The 19014-nt window shown below is 53.6% G+C and overlaps 1 protein-coding gene across 2 annotated transcripts; it reads left to right on the top strand.

Annotated features, from left to right (window-relative positions):
* The first annotated feature begins 6823 nt into the window (after nt 1–6823).
* Nucleotides 6824–18709, top strand: PRELP (proline and arginine rich end leucine rich repeat protein). 2 transcript variants are annotated; one of them, XM_032878322.1, is made up of 4 exons: nt 6824–6978; nt 12350–12380; nt 14552–15531; nt 17759–18709. In XM_032878322.1, exons 3-4 carry the CDS (start codon nt 14568–14570, stop codon nt 17932–17934), a joined length of 1140 nt encoding a protein of 379 aa, XP_032734213.1. In that variant the 5' UTR covers nt 6824–6978; nt 12350–12380; nt 14552–14567; the 3' UTR covers nt 17935–18709. The 2 variants fall into 2 exon arrangements, with proteins under 2 accessions (XP_032734213.1, XP_032734212.1); XM_032878321.1 differs by lacking the exon at nt 12350–12380.
* Nucleotides 18710–19014: the final 305 nt, after the last annotated feature.

Consider the following 19014-nt stretch of genomic DNA (forward strand, 5'->3'; position numbering starts at 1 on the left):
TGGTCTTCTGCCTCGGAGACCCTCAGTCACACAGGGTGGGGAGAGGGGAAATGAGCAGTCACTGACAGCGAGTGTGGTGACATAGTGGTGGCCCAGGAGAGCACAAGCAGGAGCACTCTGCCCAGGGGAATCAGGGAGAATGTCATACAGAAGGTAATAGAAGATTTAGGCCTTGCAGGGTGAATAGAGCTCCCCAAATGGAGACCAAGGGAAGAAGGTGACATGAACCCAGGCTGGACAAAGGCCTAGAGACACGAAAACCAGGGAAACCTGATCCCACAAGTCTGGGTCCCGGGTTCTGGAAGAGCCATGGAAGGACATGCGAATGGCGGGGAAGCGGGGTCCAACTGTGGGAACCGCAGACGTCATGCTAAAACGTTTGATTCTGTTCCTCAAACAGCTGAGAAACACTGCCGAATCCAATGCAAGGGAATTTCATGGTCAGGTGTGTGTCTTGGGAAAGAAACACACTCCGTGGGTCCTGGAATAGAGATCAGAAAGTGAGTGGGCTGCAGAAACACGCCCGTGGGAGCGTTCTGTGACAACTTGCAAACACAAAGGACGACAGACTCTTCTGGTCCTTCCAGGCTCGCTGGGACAGGGGCGCCTACTCTGTGTCAGAACCCTTCCAGGTCCAGGGCTCTGAGGAGGAATCCGGTTGGGCACAGGCCCCTGGGGAGCTGGGGACCAGGCAGAGAGGAAAAGAGGGGAGGGCAGGGACGTGGTGCAGGTCCTGAGATGACCACACACCAGAGGACAGCCGCAGCACGTGGACAGAGTGGCCCTCCCTCCTTCGGTTGAAGAGGAGAGCACTGGCAGCGGAACATTCTAGAAGACAGAACACCTCAGGGAAGGGGTTGCTGTCTGGACAGAAGGAGTTGTGAGCAAAGAGGTGTAGATACAAACAACCTGGGTTCACATCCTGCCTCCACCATTACTAGACGTATGACCTTGAGCTTGGTAGCCGTCTGTGCCTTGGGGTCCTGCCTGTGATGTGGGCATTACAGCAGCACCTGCTGCGTGGAGTTGAACAGGGAACGGAGTTGTACTCGCAGAAAAATGCCTGGCATCTGTGAGCCTCAACGAGCTTTAGCTCTCGCTGTCGCCACTGCCTAGTTTAAAGGTGATGCCAGGTGCCTGTGTGGGAGTGAGGACACCCAAGGCCATATGTGGTGGCTGCCCTGCTCCTGCCCTCCTAGACCTTGCGACGTGGGACGTGACTGAACACACATGTCCACAGACTGGTTGTTGTCACCTGGCTGCAGCGTGTGTGCCCTCTGTGAGACGGCCTCACTGCCTGGCCCTCTTTTGCATGGAGCAGGGTGGCACTGCTGGCTTTTCAGATGATACCAGGGACCCAGAAGTTAGAGCCAGGTGTGGTGACTTGTGAAAGTGATTTTCACAACACAGAATTAAGTTCGACCGGAGTGCCAGGATGGGATGATGGCGGGGCAGCCGAGGCATCCCAGAACCTGGGAGAGGACCCCTTGGAAGGCAGAATGCCATCACCACTCGCTTTGAGCCTGGCTTCTCCGGCCCCTGAGGAGTGTCGGAAGCAGTGCTGACCGTGCACCACAGGGCAGGGGGGTCGGCTTACACCTGATGACAGCACGATGGGACTGCTCAGCCGACCCACGAGTTGACAAGACATAGGCAGGATCATGAATGGTGAGTAGAAAGGGATTTCAGATCCTTCTGTCTCAGTACATTTACCGCGTGGCCAATAGATACTCCATTCCTTCCTCGCCTGTCTTTGCCGCTCCTTCCCTTGGGTTGGAACCTGCAGACCAGCTCTGTGCGCCCTGCCTCAGGGGACACAGACATGGAGACAGCCTCTAAGTCCCATTGGCTTCATGTTCCACAAGACTCAGCCCTTGGGGGTGCCTGAGGATAGCTAAGTGTCTTGGCTAGAAGTAAGGGGGACAAGGAAGCTTCTGCCACTCAGAGAAGAAATGGCCCCTGCTTGGGGCCAGGTCGGGGGAGAATGTGGGGCTCTGTGGAAACTGAGGCCCGGGTAGAGAGTCAGGCAGCCAGTGTATCTCCAGGAGGAAATGACAGCTCTGCAGGTTTCTGTCCTCTGCACACAGGCTTAGAAAGGGCCAGAAGCCCCACCCCCACCCCCACCCAGGGGCCTCCCAGGATGAAGGGTGGTGTGGCCAGCAGCATCCCAGGGGGGATATTAACTAGGAACCTTGTGGCCACCCCCACCCCGAGGCCCTCCCATCCAGGCCCTGGAACCCCATTAACTCACCCGAGCTGCTGTCCAGTCCCAGGGAGAGGGATACCAAGGAGGACTGAGAGGAAGTTTTCCACCATACATGAAATGAGCGCTGAGATTCAGAAATTAAGTGAAATGGTAGGAGAAAGTTCAGTTATAGAATAACTGAACTACTGAGCTGGTGGCCTGCAGGAGATCCCGGTCACCTACAGCTGAGAAAACGGAGGCTCAGAGAGGACAAGCCAGAAGCTCAAGGCCTCCAAGTTCACATGGAGAGGAGGCAGAGTCAGAACCAGACCCAGACTCGGCACTGCCTACCTTAAAAATGGGACAGGACGGGGCACCTGGGTGGCTCAGTGGGTTAAAGCCTCTGCCTTCAGCTCAGATCATGATCTCAGGGTCCTGGGATCGAGGCTCTCTGCTCGGCGGGGAACCTGCTTCCCCCGTCCCACAGCCTGCCTCTCTGCCTACTTGTGATCTCTGTCTGTCAAATAAATAAATAAAATCTTAAAAAAGAAAAAGGGACAGGAGGACCAGACGCCCATCAAGAAGGACTGGCCAAATAAATACAGGCAGAAAGAGAGAGAGAGAGAGAGCCTTATATACCAGGATGGAGTGATTGTCGACATAAGCCGCTAAGTAAAAATAAAAGAGCACAGTTGCTCGTACGAATCTCTGGTGTGTGCGGTAAATAAATCTAGCAAGACACAAGGAACTGCTATGCTGATTGTCTTCTGGAGGAAGCTGGGGGAGGGGGAGACAGCCAAGGGAAGTAGACTGTACAACCTTCTGTATCTTCTGGATTTTGAATTAAGACACTGTATTACCTGTTCATATTCAAAAACCACATTTTTTATAAAGCGAGTGACAGAGAATCTCCTTGTTCAACCCTCTTAAATGTGATGAAACAGACTCCCACTGAGCGTCCAGGCTGTGCCAAGCCCCTGGTGGGGGCTGTGGGTTATGCCACGATGAGCAGGACGCTACCTCCAACCACCAGGGCTCACTTACCCCAGGTAACCCCGGCCCCCCAGGCTTGGGGAGGGGGGATAAGTGACCACTGGACTCCCACAGCTTCTCACTGTTCCGCACTTGCCAGGATCCCCGGCCACCTTATGCTGTGAGCCTCAGTGGGTGAGGGGCGAGGGTTCCTCCCAGGGCCCGCCTCTGTGTGCCCCATGACCACGGGGCAGTCTGAGCCAAAACTCCTCCAGGCCACACTGCTCCTTCCTGGCAGAGGCTGGGGTGGGGCGGTGGGGAGGTGAGGAGCCTGAGCTGCCCCCCTTCTGTATTTTGATGGAAAGACATTCCCTTTCTTCTTGGGCTACGAGTTTCACTGCCTTGTAACAAAACGGCCGTTGCCGTCGGGGTCAAATAAGCATAGAGCTGTGAGCTCTCAGATAGTTTGAACCTAGGTGGGAGAGTGAGTGGGTCCAGAGTGGAGCGTGGCCTCCCTCCCCTGTCTCTTTCCCCGAATTGGCCCCACATCCCCCCCCCACCCCGTCAAGCTTCCCCAGCCCCACTCCTAGGAGCCAGCAGCAGCAGCAGCCGCCAACATATCCTGACTTTTCACCACCATTTTGTCCTCATGGGAAGAGATCAATGCCTCCCTTGGGGTAAAGCTATGCCAGGTGGGGTCTCCAAGACTTGAAGAGTGGAAGCTCTTTCTGGAAGAGTCTCAGGTCAGCGTCTGGCTCTATGAAACCAGTGAACCACAAAATGTTCTCCCATCTGATGTTTCCAATGACCCTTGAGTTATCCCGCATGTGCCCTGGACAGGACATGGGTCATTGCCTTAGATCCACTCACCAACCAGCTAGAGTAGCAGAACTGAGATGTGAGCCCAGGGTCTTGACCCCACATCTCAGGCTCTCTTCACACTAGGGCTGGAGGAGAACTCCGAGGTCACCTAGCACAACCTCATATTTTCAGATGAGGAACCGAGGCCAGAGGGGGAGAGAGGCATCTGCAAGGTCACACAGCGTGTAGAAGGCAAGGACACAGCCCCCTGTCTCCCACTCTAGAGGCGGTTTTGTCCTCTGCCGAGCAGATGAGAAAGGCAGCTTGGCTGGGAGAACCTGCCACCTTCGCCCTTACAGCATCCTCGATTTGCCCCGACTCACTTCGTTTCTCAGTTGCTGACCCTCGACCAGGGCTTATGACCTCAAACATCTCCCGGAACAGGCAGGGAAGTAATTAAGAGAGGTCATCTAGCCTGTTGACTCTACGATAAGACAGCACCAAAGGATGGTGATTGTCTTCAACTGGGACGTGTTTTCTCTGCCTAAAAGCTTCAAATCCCACTTCTGAAAATATCAATGCTTTGGGGTGACCGGTGGCTCAGTCTGTTGACTGTCAGACTCTTGGTCATGATCTCAGGGTCATGGGATCTCCGGGTCATGGGATCAAGCCCTGCTTGGGATTCCTTCCCCCTCCTTCTCCCTCCCCTCTGCACCTCTCCCAGCTCACATTCTCTCTCTAGAATAAATAAAATCTTTGAAAAAAACCAAGGTTTAAAAATATTCTAGTGGGTTTTGTGGAGTGGGAGGCATGGATAGACCAAGATGGGCCATGAGTTAGTGATTGTGGAAGCGTGCTGTTGGGTATATTGGACTATTAATACTATTATGTAATATGTATTGTGTATTGAAACTATTGTGTAATATGTAAATGCATATGGGTTTTCAATTTGCCATAATACAAAGTTTTTTTTTTGCTAATGAGCTATCAAAATACATGTTGGGTTCTCAAGCCATTCTAGATCCACAGGCCACCAATTAGCAAACTCTACTCTTGAGATTCCAGAATATTCCCCTAGCCATCTGTATGCTTCATTTAGATTCTCTCTGCAGAGCCTAGGACAAGGCAGAGGGAGGGAGGGAAGGAGAAACAATGACTTGACAGGGCTTGGAGCCGGTCATCATCAAGGAGCACAGACTCTGGGATGTGGATGGAACCCCATGAAAATGGAAGCAAGTCACACACACACACACACACACACACACACACACCTGCACTATCTATCTCCACCCTTCTCTCCCCCGCTCACCCTCTCTGTGCCTCCTTTATCTTGCTTATCTTTCTTGAACTCCCTTACCACCTGGCACCCTAAGGAAACCAAGCAAGTCTAGGGACTGATGGGCTTGGTCTGCAGGAGGAAACCTATCCCATCTGGATGAAAACCAAAATTCATGAGTAGCCTGGCACATCCAGGGCTAATGTGGGTCTAGAATTGTGCTGACTTCCAGCAAGACCTTCCCAGCAGAGTGTGGAAGGCATGAGCTTTAGGGGAAAACGGGATAGGGAGAGAAGTGTTTTTTTTTGTTGTTTTTTTTTTCTTTCTCCATTACTTAGGCTGATTCCCGGGCACATCCCAAACATCTTCCTGGTTTCTAAAACTCCCCCCCTACCACCACCACCATTTATGATATCATCGAACCCTCCCAACCCTGGGAGGCAGGTGTCTTCCCCATTGTGGAGATGAGGACACAGAGCCTCCACCTGATCTGGGGACCTGCCCAACACAGCACAGCTTCTAAGTGGCAGAGCCCAGGGCCATGGATCTTAATGTCAGGGTTCCTTCCTCTACCCCAGATTGGAGGCGGGTGGAGGCAGCTCACTGTCACTAGACTCCATGGCTCTATCTGGGATGACAAAAAAAGTAAACACTGAGTTTTCTAAGTAGTTGCCTGGGGCAGCAGGAAGTTTTGCTGGGCACTACTTATCTGCAAATGTGTTGTGGCTTTTTAATTAAGGGAGATTGTGGGAGAGTGATGGTCTTGCTTGAAATGGTCTTCTGGGATGATGTGGAGAGGGGGCATTTAGATTGCCTCATGTACTGTGTGAGGACCATACAGCCCTGGATCTCTCTTGAGCGTGAGATTATGGAGAAATTGAAAGATGACACTGATATTGTTCACGTGAGCTAGGGACAGAGACTTCAGGTCTTACATCAAATCTTCATTCTGTCTGCCTGTGCTGTGTGACTCCCAGGCCAGACTCGTCCCTCTCTGGTCCTCGAGCATCCCTCAGGCAGCAAAATCAAAACCATCTCCCTGGCAGTTCACTGCCCAGCAAGACCCCACTCCCTTGGAACCCTCCCAGAGGAGGTAAGAAGGGCAGGGTGGTCACTGTTCAGAGGAAATAACCCACACCCCTCACTGGTTTGGGAATGTAACACCAGGGAGGTGATAGGCATCAGAAGCCCGGCAATGGTGAGGAGGAGGAATGGGACAGGCTGGGGCCGGACCCAGTTACGCAGCTCTGGCCTGTACAGAGCTTGCTTTTCATGCCTTCTTCCTCTGTTAATTTGGCTTGTTTTCCAAACGTGGGTCCAACCATCTCCCCCCAGAAGCAACAGCGGCAGAAGGAAATGTTATTAAAAACGAGTCCGTTAGTGGCCATGGTGTGTGGATGGAGTCTCTGGGAGTTTTGGCTGCCAAATAAAGACTTTATTGTTGTCATTCCTCCTTTCCCAAGCTCCCTCCCTCCCTTCCCCCCTCCTCCCTCCCTCCCTTCCCTCCTCCTTCTCCTCCCTCCCTACAATCTGCCTGTCCCTCCCCCTAACCTAACCTCCCCACCCCACTAGGATCTGGTAGAAGAAAAGTCAGGCAAACACGAGCACGCAGGCACCACTGGGAGATCAGAACTTCTAGCTGGCTCTCTGCTGCCACAGCTCCACCGAAAGGGTTGGGGAGGAAGAGGGGGAGCCCTGCCGGGGGACTAAGCCCACAACTGAGAGGAGAGGCAGGTGTTTGCAGGTAAGCCAAGTGGGGAGATGGGGGGGAGACCCCTTCCTCCAGCAGGTTTCCTCCTATCTATCTATCTATCTATCTATCTATCCCACTGACCTTGCTGATCTTGTCTCCATCTCCCCTACCTCCCTCCCTTCTTTCTTTCCTTCCTTCCTTCCTTCCTTCCTTCCCTCCTCCCACCTTGTCTCCTCTTGATGTAGGAAAGACACCTTTCAGATGAGCTCCAGTAAGGCTTCCACATTTCTTCTGAGCCCTCCTCCTCTACCTTCTCTCCCTCACTCTGCCCATGTATTTGCTCCATGCAGAAGTTCAACATTCTTGGTTCAGAGGTTTGCTGCAGCACAGGGAATTAAGCTGAGCACAGTAGTCCTACACAGCAGGTGTTTCTATGGAAACCTGACTCTAGAACCCATTTCTTCGCACCTTTCACATATCGTCACACACCGCCACCGGGGCGCACACCAGTCACAGGGAGGCTGAATTTTCACTGCACACGCACACATAAATACACACACATGCAGTAGAAAGATGTCCTGTCCGTTCACCTCCACACTCGGCATCCCACATGCTGACCCGGAGCACGGAGACCAGCTGCCTGTAGACACACACATACACACACACACACACACACACACACTCCATCTTGTCTTTCACACTCTCACATGCTTCCCCAGCTGGAAGAGCAAAGAGAAAGTGCGTCTTCCCACTGAGATGGCAGAGCCAAAAGAAAATCCTGTGTCCTAAGCTGAGGCCGAGAGGAAGGAGATGAATCAGAGCAGGAGCTGGAAGGGGGTTTTTCATTCTTTAGAACTTAATTGGGTAGGAGGGAGAAAAAATGCCTTTCCAACCCGCACAGTATCTTCCCAGTAGCTCTGCCTTTCCCTCTCTGGTCCAAACCACTTGGCTTTTGGAAAGAAAGGGAGGAAAGCAACCCAGCTTCCAAGACTTGGAGGTCCGAATTCCCAGCTCTGGGGGTAGCTCATTTGTTTTTTTTTTTCCTGCAGGCAGCCAGAAAAGGCTTCACTTTAAAGCAATTTCAAAATCATCAGGCAAGGAAGCCTGTGGCAGAGGGCAAGAAGACAGTAATTCCTTAATCAGTGAGGAAGGGGAAAGCTAAAGTGGGTCATTGAATGGGGCTCCTTTCCAGGTAGCCCCTCCCTCCCCGCAACTTACTCAATTCTGCCACAGCAGCAAGAGTGTGTCCCAGGGCAGGTGGGTGGGCAGAGCGGGGTCGCCAAATATGTTTGATCTTCAAAATCACCTGGGGGCAAGGTGGGGGACCCGAGAGCTTACTAAAAATATAGATGTCTGGACCCGTCACTCCAGACCTTCCAGATGGAGCTCAGGAATCTCCTGTTTAATGCTTGAGGGGTTCCTGACGGTCAGTCAGGGTTTGAGAACCTGAGGCAGGGGCCTGAGAGAGACCTGAGCTGGGAATGAAGAGCCCAGGACTCAGGGCAGTGTTAGCTGGGCGGGAGAGCTGTGTGGTCTCCTGGACAAGAGCCGTCTGGCAGAGGACCTCCAGAGTGTCCCACATGGGCCACTGTCTTCTGGGGCATGGGAACAAGCTCCTGGAGGAATAGGGAAGATCTGCTGTGGGCTCTCCCCTCCTTCCCTGCAAGCACCGGCAACCACATCCTAGGGAACATCCCAGAAAGTTCCCCCAAGATAGCTCCAAAGAGCTTGTTTCCTCTCACTTGCTAATGCACCTGCCCTGGGCACTGGACTGGGCCTTTCCCCATCCCTCCTAGATCTCCTCTCCCCCTGCCCCACAGTTGTCTGTCCTGATGTGCTCAGAGCCAGGACAGGCTCTGCACTCCTCCACCCCTTCCCCGGTGGGCAGCCCCATTTCCTGAGCAGGTGAGGGAAGACTGTCAAGGCTGGAAGGGGCAAAAAAGCCAGGTGCAAAAGGTTGGGAGGGGAAGTCAGAGATCACAGGGGGCCCCAGAGCCAGCTAAGGAGGTGAGACTGAGCCTTCCCTGGCCGGCATCCCCACAACTGAAAAGACAAAGTGAGCCTTCCCCCCCACCCCAGGTGACTGGGGGCTTCTGTGGTCTCTCCAGATAGTTGGTTCTAAGACCCATGTGTGGCATCACAGACCCCAAAGGGAGGACGCTGCTCTGTGTAGAAGAGCTGGGGGAGATCAGTACCCACCAGTCTCTGCCTTTGGGTGGAGGGCAGGGGTGCCCTCTGGCTAAGCCAGAGGGAAAGAGACTCAGTTACTTTGAAAATACGCCCACAGCAGCTTAATGTTCACTGAGCACTCACTTTAAACACATTTGCTCATTTAATTCTCAGAACAATCTGACAGGAAGCTGTTAATACACCCACTTTACAGAAGGGGACAATGGAGCTCAGCAGAGGGAGGTTTGCGCCAGCGGATCCAGCAACAGGAGACTTGCAGGGTTGGGACCCGGCTCTATGAGTGCTCAAGGCATCAGACAGATTCTTCGAGGCTTTCTTCAGGGGTGAGGGATGCTGGGGGATGGAGGCAGGACCAAGGGTACAGTGAGGCACCAGGCTGTCAGAGGACAGCCCTCTCCCCCTGCTCCGTTCCTAGCCCCTCAGAATGGAAGACTTGCTCTTCTGGACTAGTGGCCTCAGGCCAAAAAAACTTCATTCTGTTTACACTTTGCCTTGTGGTAGACGCTGAGGAGACAGATGGTCTCTCCATAATAGTGTTATATTTATTTTTAGTATTTCTTGATCTGTGGTTCATTTTAAAGTCGCTTATCACACTTGATTCTGACAACAACTGGGTGAGGAATGTAGGGATAGGAAAATGTGTTATCCCCGTTTTACGGGTAAGGAAACTGAGGCTGAAGACAGGGTCACGTAACTAGGTAGCGGAAGATGGGCCAAGAACCCTCCCCCCAGGTCTGGTATCCCCACTGTCCCAGGCAGCTCACCCTTACACTGACTCACCCCCAGGAAAGGGACGGCTGCATCAATAGTGTTGAATTCATCATTGCCTCCATATCAGCCCGTTCGTTCCCTGAGGACCACATGAGCCCTACCTGGAGGGGCTCAGGCAGCCTGGAGGGGAAGGCGGCCTGTCTCAACTCCTCTGCTAGCAAATGACCCCCTGATTCTCCTGGCTTCCAGCCTCCTTCTAGGCTTCTGGAAGAGATAAAGGGAGCCGGACAGCTTTCAGAAGTCTGGGTGTAGAACAGAAAGAAGGGACAAAGAAAGAGGGTCACCCCAGTGTCCATGACTGTGGCTCTGGGGCCAGGGACAGCCCCTTTCTCCACAGCGGGGTGACTGGCTGAGTTAAGCCATGGAGGCTTAGAGATGACCAACTAGGCAGGAAATCTGGCAAGAACAAGACTGCCAGTGAGTACAGCTGATCCTTGGAAAAGCACAGGGGTTGGGGTGCCAACCCCCACAACACAGTCGAAAATCTGCATGTAACTGTTGCTTCCCCCCAGACTTAAGTACTGATAGCCTACCAGTGACCAGAAGGTTCACAGTGGATTAACACATATTTCGTATGCTAATACTGCATTCTTAAAATAAGGTAAGCTAGAGAAAAGAAATGCGATGTGAAAAGTCATAAGGTAGAGAAAACACGTTTATAGGACTGTACATGCATGTACTGAAAAATGTCTGCGTGTGAGTGGACCCACGATGTTCAAACCCTTGAGGTTGAAGAGTCAACTGGAGTGTGGAGTAATCCGCCTTCAACCCCCAGGGGAGACACGCCCGACCTTCCTCCCAGCCCAGCCCCAATCCCACACTCTCCAAGTAAAGCCAATCACCCTTAAACTTGCCCGTACGGATGTGACAAACCCACGTGAACTTCAGCCCAGCCCTGCCCGGAGCCTCAGCGTTGCGCTAGTCTTGGGCGTTCGAGCCTCAAATGAATGAACTCATGAGCCAGGCAGGGATGAGGGCCAGTTCCCTTTAAGTCAGTCTCCCTAAAGAACCGGCTCTTTTATAAATAAATAGGTGAAGAGAGGAACCCCCTGCCCCTGGTGGAGATTTTCTGCTCTACAGCATGCCTTCATGCGAGTGAGTGATCTCATTTCGTCCTGGTCCTCGCACAAATGATGAGATGGGGGAGGAGGGTCAGAGCCAGGATGCGAGCCCAGATCTCCAATACTTGGAACAGAAATTCCAGCAAGAACTCTCGCAGGAAATGTTCCCAAGCGAAAGAGTGGGTGTTGGCTTGGGCTTTGCCCCCGTGAAATAGCAGCTCTCTTGAGCTGGTGCTGGGGCACGGAACTGTGGGTGCTGGGGCACGGGAGCCCGGCCACGGAGTGGGGAGCACTGCCCGGCGAGAAAGCTGGGGCTGGGGAGGTGTGCCTACAAGAGTGCACGAAATTTAGAAATCGTACCCACTCCTGACCCACCCCAAGGGTGTTTATGATTGGACGGAAGGCTCTGGAAGGCAGGAGAAGAAAGTGTGACTTCGGGCTTCGGAGTCCAGGGGCCTCCACCCTGTCACACAGATTCTGCTTTCGGGGACTTGGGACCTCGCTGAGGACCGCGGGGAGCAAGGGCTGCGGTCAGGACCTCCGCCTCTGGACACTCGGGCTCCAGCAGGAAGAGGCGTTGCCCAGTGTAAAGAGCCTTAGAAATGAACTCTGTTTTCTCAAGAAAGAAGCATGGAGACACACACACACACAGTAGAGAGTGGTTGAGCCCTGGGGCTTAGAAGGGGAACTGAGCAGAGGCAGTGTTTCTCCATGGAACAAGCACAGAGAACTTTTCCTCCGAACCCTCCTCGTGGCTCTGAGAGGAGCTTGGCCAGCCTCAGAGGTTTGGAATGTAGAAAGGTCAGACAGTGGGTTGGGGGTTGGGGCCTGGGGGTGAGGGGAAGATAAGAGAAGTTCTGGAAGGGTCTGACGCAGGAGCTGGGGATGGGGAAGACTTGTGCTCACTGTGGTTGGAAGGAGCACTGTCCCTCCTGACCACGAGCCCCTTGGGGACACCCGTGAGCAAAGGCCAGCTGCCCAGTCCCGGAGCCCCACAGAGGGGCCTTTGCTGGATGCTCTGGACAAGTTTTACTTGCTTAACTCAAGGTCTGATACCTGGTAGATGCTTCTGGTGACAAAGGCAGGGAAAGGAAATAGGGAAGCCCGCAGCCAGGGCGGGGGAACCTCCCTGAAGCAGCGCTTCCCATCCCGAGGGACCTCTGGCTTATCTCCGGCTCCCAGGTAATCAGAAAATAAAGAAATGCTGGAACAAATAGGGCCACAAAAATTGGGGCTTTTAAAAATGTTTGCATTCCGCATACTAATCTTTAACCACCCCTTTAAAGGGCATATGACTGTGCTATCTTCAAGAAAATTATAGGACTTACGAAATATTAATTCATAGTTCACCAATCCTAAGTGGTGAACTCGAGTTTACAATGGTTGTCTGTTCTTTTCAGGCCTGTGGGACTGTTGGATCCTCAGCTGGAGGTAAAGCCAAGAATCTAACTGCACGGTTCTTCTTCGTGACAGGAGGCCCAGGGAAATGACCCTCGTGGACCCCCTTGGAGAGGCCCGCCTGGGGAGGGACCCCCTAAATGGGAAATGGAGAAGTAACAGAGGCCACAGGCAATATCTTCCCCCCTCCCTCCCTCTCTCCTCTCCCTCCCTCCTTTCCTCCCTTCCTCTTCCCCTCCTTCTCTCCCTCCCTCCTTCCTTCCCTCTCTCCCACTTTCCCTCATTCCCCCCTCCCTCTCATCCTCCTACCCCCCTCCTTCCCTCCTTCCTACCTTCTCTCTCCTTCCCCCTCTTCTTTCTCTCCTTCCCTCCCTTCCTCCCCCTTCCTCTTTGCCTCCCTCTTTCCCTCCTACCCTCCCTCCCATTCTTAGAGTACTGTGTAAGGACTCACACATACACACAGTGAACATGTGAACATGAACTTGGTTATGTGTGTGGTGCAGGGAGGTGTGTGTGTGTGTGTGTGGTGTGTGTGTGTGCGTGCGTGCACGACAGAGAGCGAGCAGGGTAGGCATGAAGGTCATGTGTGAAAGGGGCAGGGAGACACCCTCTACTCCCTGGGGTTGTGCTCTGCCCTCTCTCACCTTCAGACTAAGCCTCTGGTGAGCAGTTTCTAGCATCTTCCTTTGAGCAAAGCCAGCAAGAAGCATCCAAGGGAGGCCTGTAAGCTCATGTGGGCTCAAAGGAAATCCAGTGAGAGGCCCGGCCCAGGGGCAAAATGGCAGGGTCCAGATGCAGCTGGGGACACAACGTGGAGGCTCACCCTAGGTCAGAGAGCCTGTACCCCACCCCCCCCACCAGGCCTCCAGAAGGAGAGGGGCAGACACCACCTCCTGAGGTGGCAGCAAGGTGGGCCAGGGGAAGCAAGGTGGGAACAGAGACGACTGAAGGCCCCAGTGGGAGAGAGGGGGCAGGACAGCCAGGGGAGGTAGCTGGGGGACATGCCAGTCAGTGGGCAGCCCTGGTCCTCTCGCTGTTCTTCAAGCTTGATTCAACTCAACCCACGTGATCCCCTCTGAAGGCTCATCAGAGCCCCTGGGGAGCACAGCCCCAAAATAGCCCTTGGTGACCTATTCCGCTATGTCACGGGGGCCGGCAGGAAATTCTTCTTCATACCGTCTCAACACCAGCAGCTCCAGTGGATATGGGGGCGGCGAGACCGAGTCAGAAGAAATGAAAGTGATTTCCCCACAGCTTTTGATCCTTGCCCTGTTTATTTTCACAGGAGCCTCCACATCTGGGGAGAAATTCTTGGTGTGCCTCTGGCTGGCAAAGAGCAGCGTTCCCTGAGCCCGGGGTGGTGGTGGGCGGCGGGGAGCAAGCAGGGGCGGACCCAAGACGGGAGTGTGTCTACAGCATTTTCCTTTCTTTCCAGGACCTCCACAAGCCCTGCTCTGGAGTGCAGGAGACCCCCTGCCCAGGTTTTTGTCCCAGGTTTGCTGTTCAATAGCTTCCTTGCCTGGGCAAGCTGCTTCCTCCCTCCAGGACCCCCCATTTCTGTAAATTGTAGAATCTGGGTTTGAAGGGTGGATTTCAAATCATTTTTAGCAACACGGCTCTTCTTTCAAATACATGCTTTGGTCAAACCTCTCTACACAGCTGATTTAAAAATACAGAGTGGCTAAGGTTGGCACAGGGGCAAGCTGGGGATGTCCCAGGGCCGCCCACTCAGTCTCCCTCCCTCGGGGGACTCCACAGAACTGGGGGCACAGTCTGAAAACAACTGAATTGTGGGATCTCTAAGGCCCTTCCAGATGGACCGCTTAGGACCCTATGGCTCATGCCTCCTAACATCCCTCTTCTAGGAACAGGATGATTTGCTCACGCTGTAAGTGGGGAGACCAAGCACTTGAGAGGCTAAGGGTCTTCTCCAGCAAATCCCAGAGCTCCTGAGTCACAGCCGATGTGCCTTCTGCCAGGATGGCTCACCCTCACCAGAGCAGGCTAGATCTTTGGCTGGGGGTCCTGACCCTCAAGTCCATGTTATTTTCTTACTTGCTGGGTACAGGCAGACAAAGAGATGCTTTGACAGGTCTCTCCCACAGCCCCCCTGGGGCCCATCCTGGCCAACTCTTGTGCCAAGACAGGGCCTCTAATTCCAGAGGTCCAGCAGGCTAATAACTTCCTGTGTCTCCTCCCTGCAGGTGCATCACCTGGACCATGAGGTCATCCCTCTACTGGCTCCTCCCACTTCTCCTCATCTTGGCCTCGGTGGCCCAAGGCCAGCTGACAAGGCGACCAAGACCCAGGCCCAGGCCCAGACCCAGACCCAGGCCCACACCCAGCATTCCTCCGCCCCATGAGCCATCGGAGCCTACAGACCTGCCCCCTCCTCTCCCACCAGGCCCCCCTTCTATCTTCCCTGACTGCCCCCGGGAATGCTACTGCCCCCCGGATTTCCCGTCCGCTCTCTACTGTGACAGCCGCAACCTCCGGAAGGTCCCTGTCATCCCCCCCCGCATCCATTACCTCTACCTGCAGAACAACTTCATAACGGAGCTCCCCGTGGAGTCCTTCCAGAATGCCACCGGCCTGAGGTGGATCAACCTGGATAACAACCGGATTCGCAAGATAGACCAGAAGGTTCTGGAGAAACTGCCCAGTCTGATATTCCTCTACATGGAGAAGAACCAGCTCGAAGAAGTGCCCTCGGCCCTGCCCCGGCACCTGGAGCAGTTGAGGCTCAGCCAGAACCAGATCTCCAGAATCCCGCCTGGCGTCTTCAGCAAGCTAGACAGCTTGCTGCTCCTGGATCTCCAGCACAACAAGCTAAGCGACGGCGTCTTCAAGCCCGACACCTTCCAGGGCCTCAAGAACCTCATGCAGCTCAACCTGGCCCACAATATCCTGAGGAAGATGCCCCCCAAGGTGCCCACGGCCATTCACCAGCTCTACCTGGACAGCAACAGGATCGAGACCATCCCGAACGGCTACTTCAAGGGTTTCCCCAACCTTGCCTTCATTCGCCTGAACTACAACAGGCTGTCAGACCGGGGGCTCCCCAAGAATTCCTTCAACATCTCCAACCTGCTCGTGCTCCACCTGTCCCACAACAAGATCAGCAGCGTGCCCGCCATCAACAACAAGCTGGAGCACCTGTACCTCAACAACAACAGCATAGAGAGTGAGTGGGGGCAGGGCGGGGCCATGGCCATGGCCACGGCCTCAGTCAGGGAAGTGGAGACTCTTATTGCCTCAATCCCTTCTAGGAGCTTAGGGCGGGGGGGGGGGGGGGGGGGGAGAGCAAAAAAGCACCAAGTTTGGCACTGGACTTCAAATCTTTACCTTGCTAGTTACTGTCTGTGTGACCTTGGACAGATATTTCCCCTCTCTGGGAAGTTTTCTCACCTGTAAAATGAGAATGGGAATAATACCTTCTGTCACAAAGTTGATATGAAGATTTAATAGGTTACTATGGACCAAGTACCCAGAATACCATGTTTGGAGGGTAACAGCTCTTCCTCCCCGTCCTTTCTCACTAGCCCCAGCTTCTCTGCCCTCCAGATCTACCGGTAAGGTAGACATAGAACGTGGTCTCAAACATTCTCGTGAAAGCAAAACAGTGACATGTTCTGAATGTCACTTCTCTGAAATGTCCTGGGCCTGTCTCCTGCACAAGCTGGCAGCTGGGAGAGGAAGACTGAGGCTAGGTTTTGAAGAATCTTAAAAATATGTACATAGCAAGGCAGCTATGTACTCGGGATAGGCAGCTGGTAAAGACGTGGCAGCCAGAAGAGCATGCCAGTGCTCTGGTGCTTTCTGAATTTAGCTGGAAGGCCAGACTACTTAATCACATAAGATAGCACATTTCAGGCAGAATTTGCCCAAGATAAATCCATATAGGGTCCTGGGCTAGGGGTAAAAATTGCAGCCCGGAAGCAGAGGCTAGAAGTCCCAGCTTTTCTTTGATCAACAATGTCAGCTCTGAGCAGAGTATTGACAGAACGCTTTAAAAGCAAGAGAGAATATTATCTGGTCCTTGAACTAAACCAGGCTCCATCCACACCAGGAATGTAGCAGCAGTAGGGTTGAAGGGGATAGTGGAAAGGGCAGCACCCCTAAGAGAACATTAGGAATCCTTCGTTTCCAAGCCAAAGAATGAGAGGGAGATTGTTGAATTTCTAGAATCTTGAAACAAATGAACAGGTTCATTCACTCATCTGGGATAATTACGGGAAGTAGGGGAGGGCTTTTTTTGAAGCTTGCAAAAAACAAATTCAGGAAAAGGGGAAACTGTTTAATTTTATCCTGCAGGTCGTAAACTGATGGAATGCGTTACCCCAAAAGCTAGATAGGCCGAAAATCCAGGCAGAATGGCCAGCAGTCTCTCTCAGGGTGTGGAAGGGCAGGCTGCTAGGGGACATCCAGCCCTTGGAGGCCGAAGTCAGAAAAATCACACTCCCTCCACCTGTCTCCTCTGTGCCCAGCCTATCTCCAGTGTCACCAACGGACAGAGAGGGTGGAGCCCAGCCCTAGGTCAGTGTGATAGCCATGTTCTCAGCAATGACTTCATGCTGCTTCTGGCCCTGTCCTTGACAGTCTGCACAATGCCTTTGCCAATATCCTCTAACCTGGAGTGACAGGCAGGTACCACTCTCACCACTTCACAGATTTGGGAACTGAGTGTCAGGGTGGTAGGTCACAGTCCAAAGTCACAGTGGTCATGCAAAAAAAAAAATCCACTGATTTTCTGCTACTCCAATGATGAAGAGAGAGGAAGAAGGAGACCAAGTAGAAGAGTGTCACTAACAACAACGCTGACCCTACAGATGATAAAAGAAGCAAGATTTAGGGGGAAGAAGAAACTCATCCAGAAGATGACAAACCTGCTGTCACCTCATCAGAGGCAAAGGAGACAGTGGAATCTTGTTTTCCATTTGAAAGCCTACCACGGGGCTGACCTGTCCCGCTTATCTCCCTAGGATATCTGTCTGTGCTAGTTACTACTCCCGGATTCCACCATGACCTTCGCTGCCTCTACAACTTCCTTCCAATTGGGAGGTCACTCTAGCGGAACCCCATCCCCCACATCTCCACCCGCTGTGGTCCCACGCATCTCTGAAAGTCCAGCTCCCTGCTGACTTCCTCCATGACTCTACTGAGTGGATTTCCAACAACAATGGTTGATTGGTTCTGACTTAATTGATTCTAAAGTAAAGTGAGCCTGTGGGTGGGTAGGGTTGACTCACCCTTGGTCACACGTTCTCCAGGTCAGCCAATTCCAGAGAAGAGCACTCCAGTTCTTATCCTCAGCAGCCCACCCCCTTCTCCTTCCTCATCTTTGCCTCCAGCCTTGTCTGTCCCTATCCCCCGCCCACGTACCTGCTGACCTCTCCCTTCTTTCTCCACAGAGATCAATGGGACCCAGATTTGCCCCAACAATCTAGTTGCCTTCCATGACTTCTCCTCGGATCTGGAGAACGTGCCACACCTCCGCTACCTGAGGCTGGACGGGAACCATCTGAAGCCACCCATCCCACTGGACCTCATGATGTGCTTCCGTCTGCTGCAGTCCGTGGTCATTTAGGCCTTACTCTGCCTCTTGGATCGCCTCTGACGGCACTTGAATGCTGGTGACCCCGGTGCCTGTGCCCACCATTCATGTCCTCTATCCTCCTTTCTCATTCCCAGCTTTGCCTTTCTTCTCCCATCTTCCCGAGGCAGGGACTAGCCACGTGCTCTGCTGCTCCTGAGGCTTTTAGAGCAAGACTTCTAAGGGCTTGATTTGGTTCACCCAGCTCAAGGACACCGACTGCACACCCGCACTTCTGGCCCCAGCAGCACAGAGCTGTGCCCAAAGACAACCTCTTCTCTCCTCCTCCTCTACCCTGACACTCCTGGGTAAGTCGGGACCATGGGCTAACATCTGGAACTTGGTCCCGACCAAAGCAAGTAGAAGGTGGTCAGAACAGCCCAGAGGTGAGGTCTGGAAAGTCCTGCTGGAGACTCCAACATCATGGGCAGCTCTGGCCCCGACAGACCCCTTAGCCACGGATCCTGCCTTCCAAAAATGCTGCTCTGCCGCCCTGTTCGCTGGCACCAGACGTTGTGCTGGCTCTTTACCAGCCCATGTTCTCCAGCAAGGAAGTGCAAAGGAAGGGCTGAAAGAGGGTGGAGGGTCAGGGTTCCCACAGGGGCCTGCCTCGGGCAGTTTCTTCACAGGACCGGCTCGGACCCTTCCAAGCACACGCCCTCCTGGCTGGGCCTCTATCTCAAGAGTAAGAGCAGGGAGTCAAGGAGAAGAATAGTTCCAGGAACTTGGAATCAGCTAGTAGGAGAGGGGTGGGAGTCAGAGCCGCGGGGTTGGGCCCCTGTGGGTACGGATGGGGCCTGCTGCCCCCTTGCCGGTCTGATGCCCTGGGCCCCTCGGGTGTCCATAGGGTCTGGTGCCACCAGCCCCACCCCACCATCTGTTCTCAATCAGTGTGATGGCCCAATCCTGTCCAAAGCCCGGAAGCAGTTCATGAGAAAGTGTTCTGGAAAGGGCGGAGCCCCGGAAATCTCCCAGAAGCATAGATGGACTTCCCCACGCTAAGGCAGGCACATCAGTGACACCTGGTGGCTGGTGCAGGTCCCAGCTGGCTCCTGTCTTCCTCACCTCTCTTTG

Source organism: Lontra canadensis, unplaced genomic scaffold (genome assembly GCF_010015895.1).
Source record: "Lontra canadensis isolate GAN:19392208 unplaced genomic scaffold, GSC_riverotter_1.0 scaffold63, whole genome shotgun sequence".
Taxonomy (NCBI): domain Eukaryota; kingdom Metazoa; phylum Chordata; class Mammalia; order Carnivora; family Mustelidae; genus Lontra; species Lontra canadensis.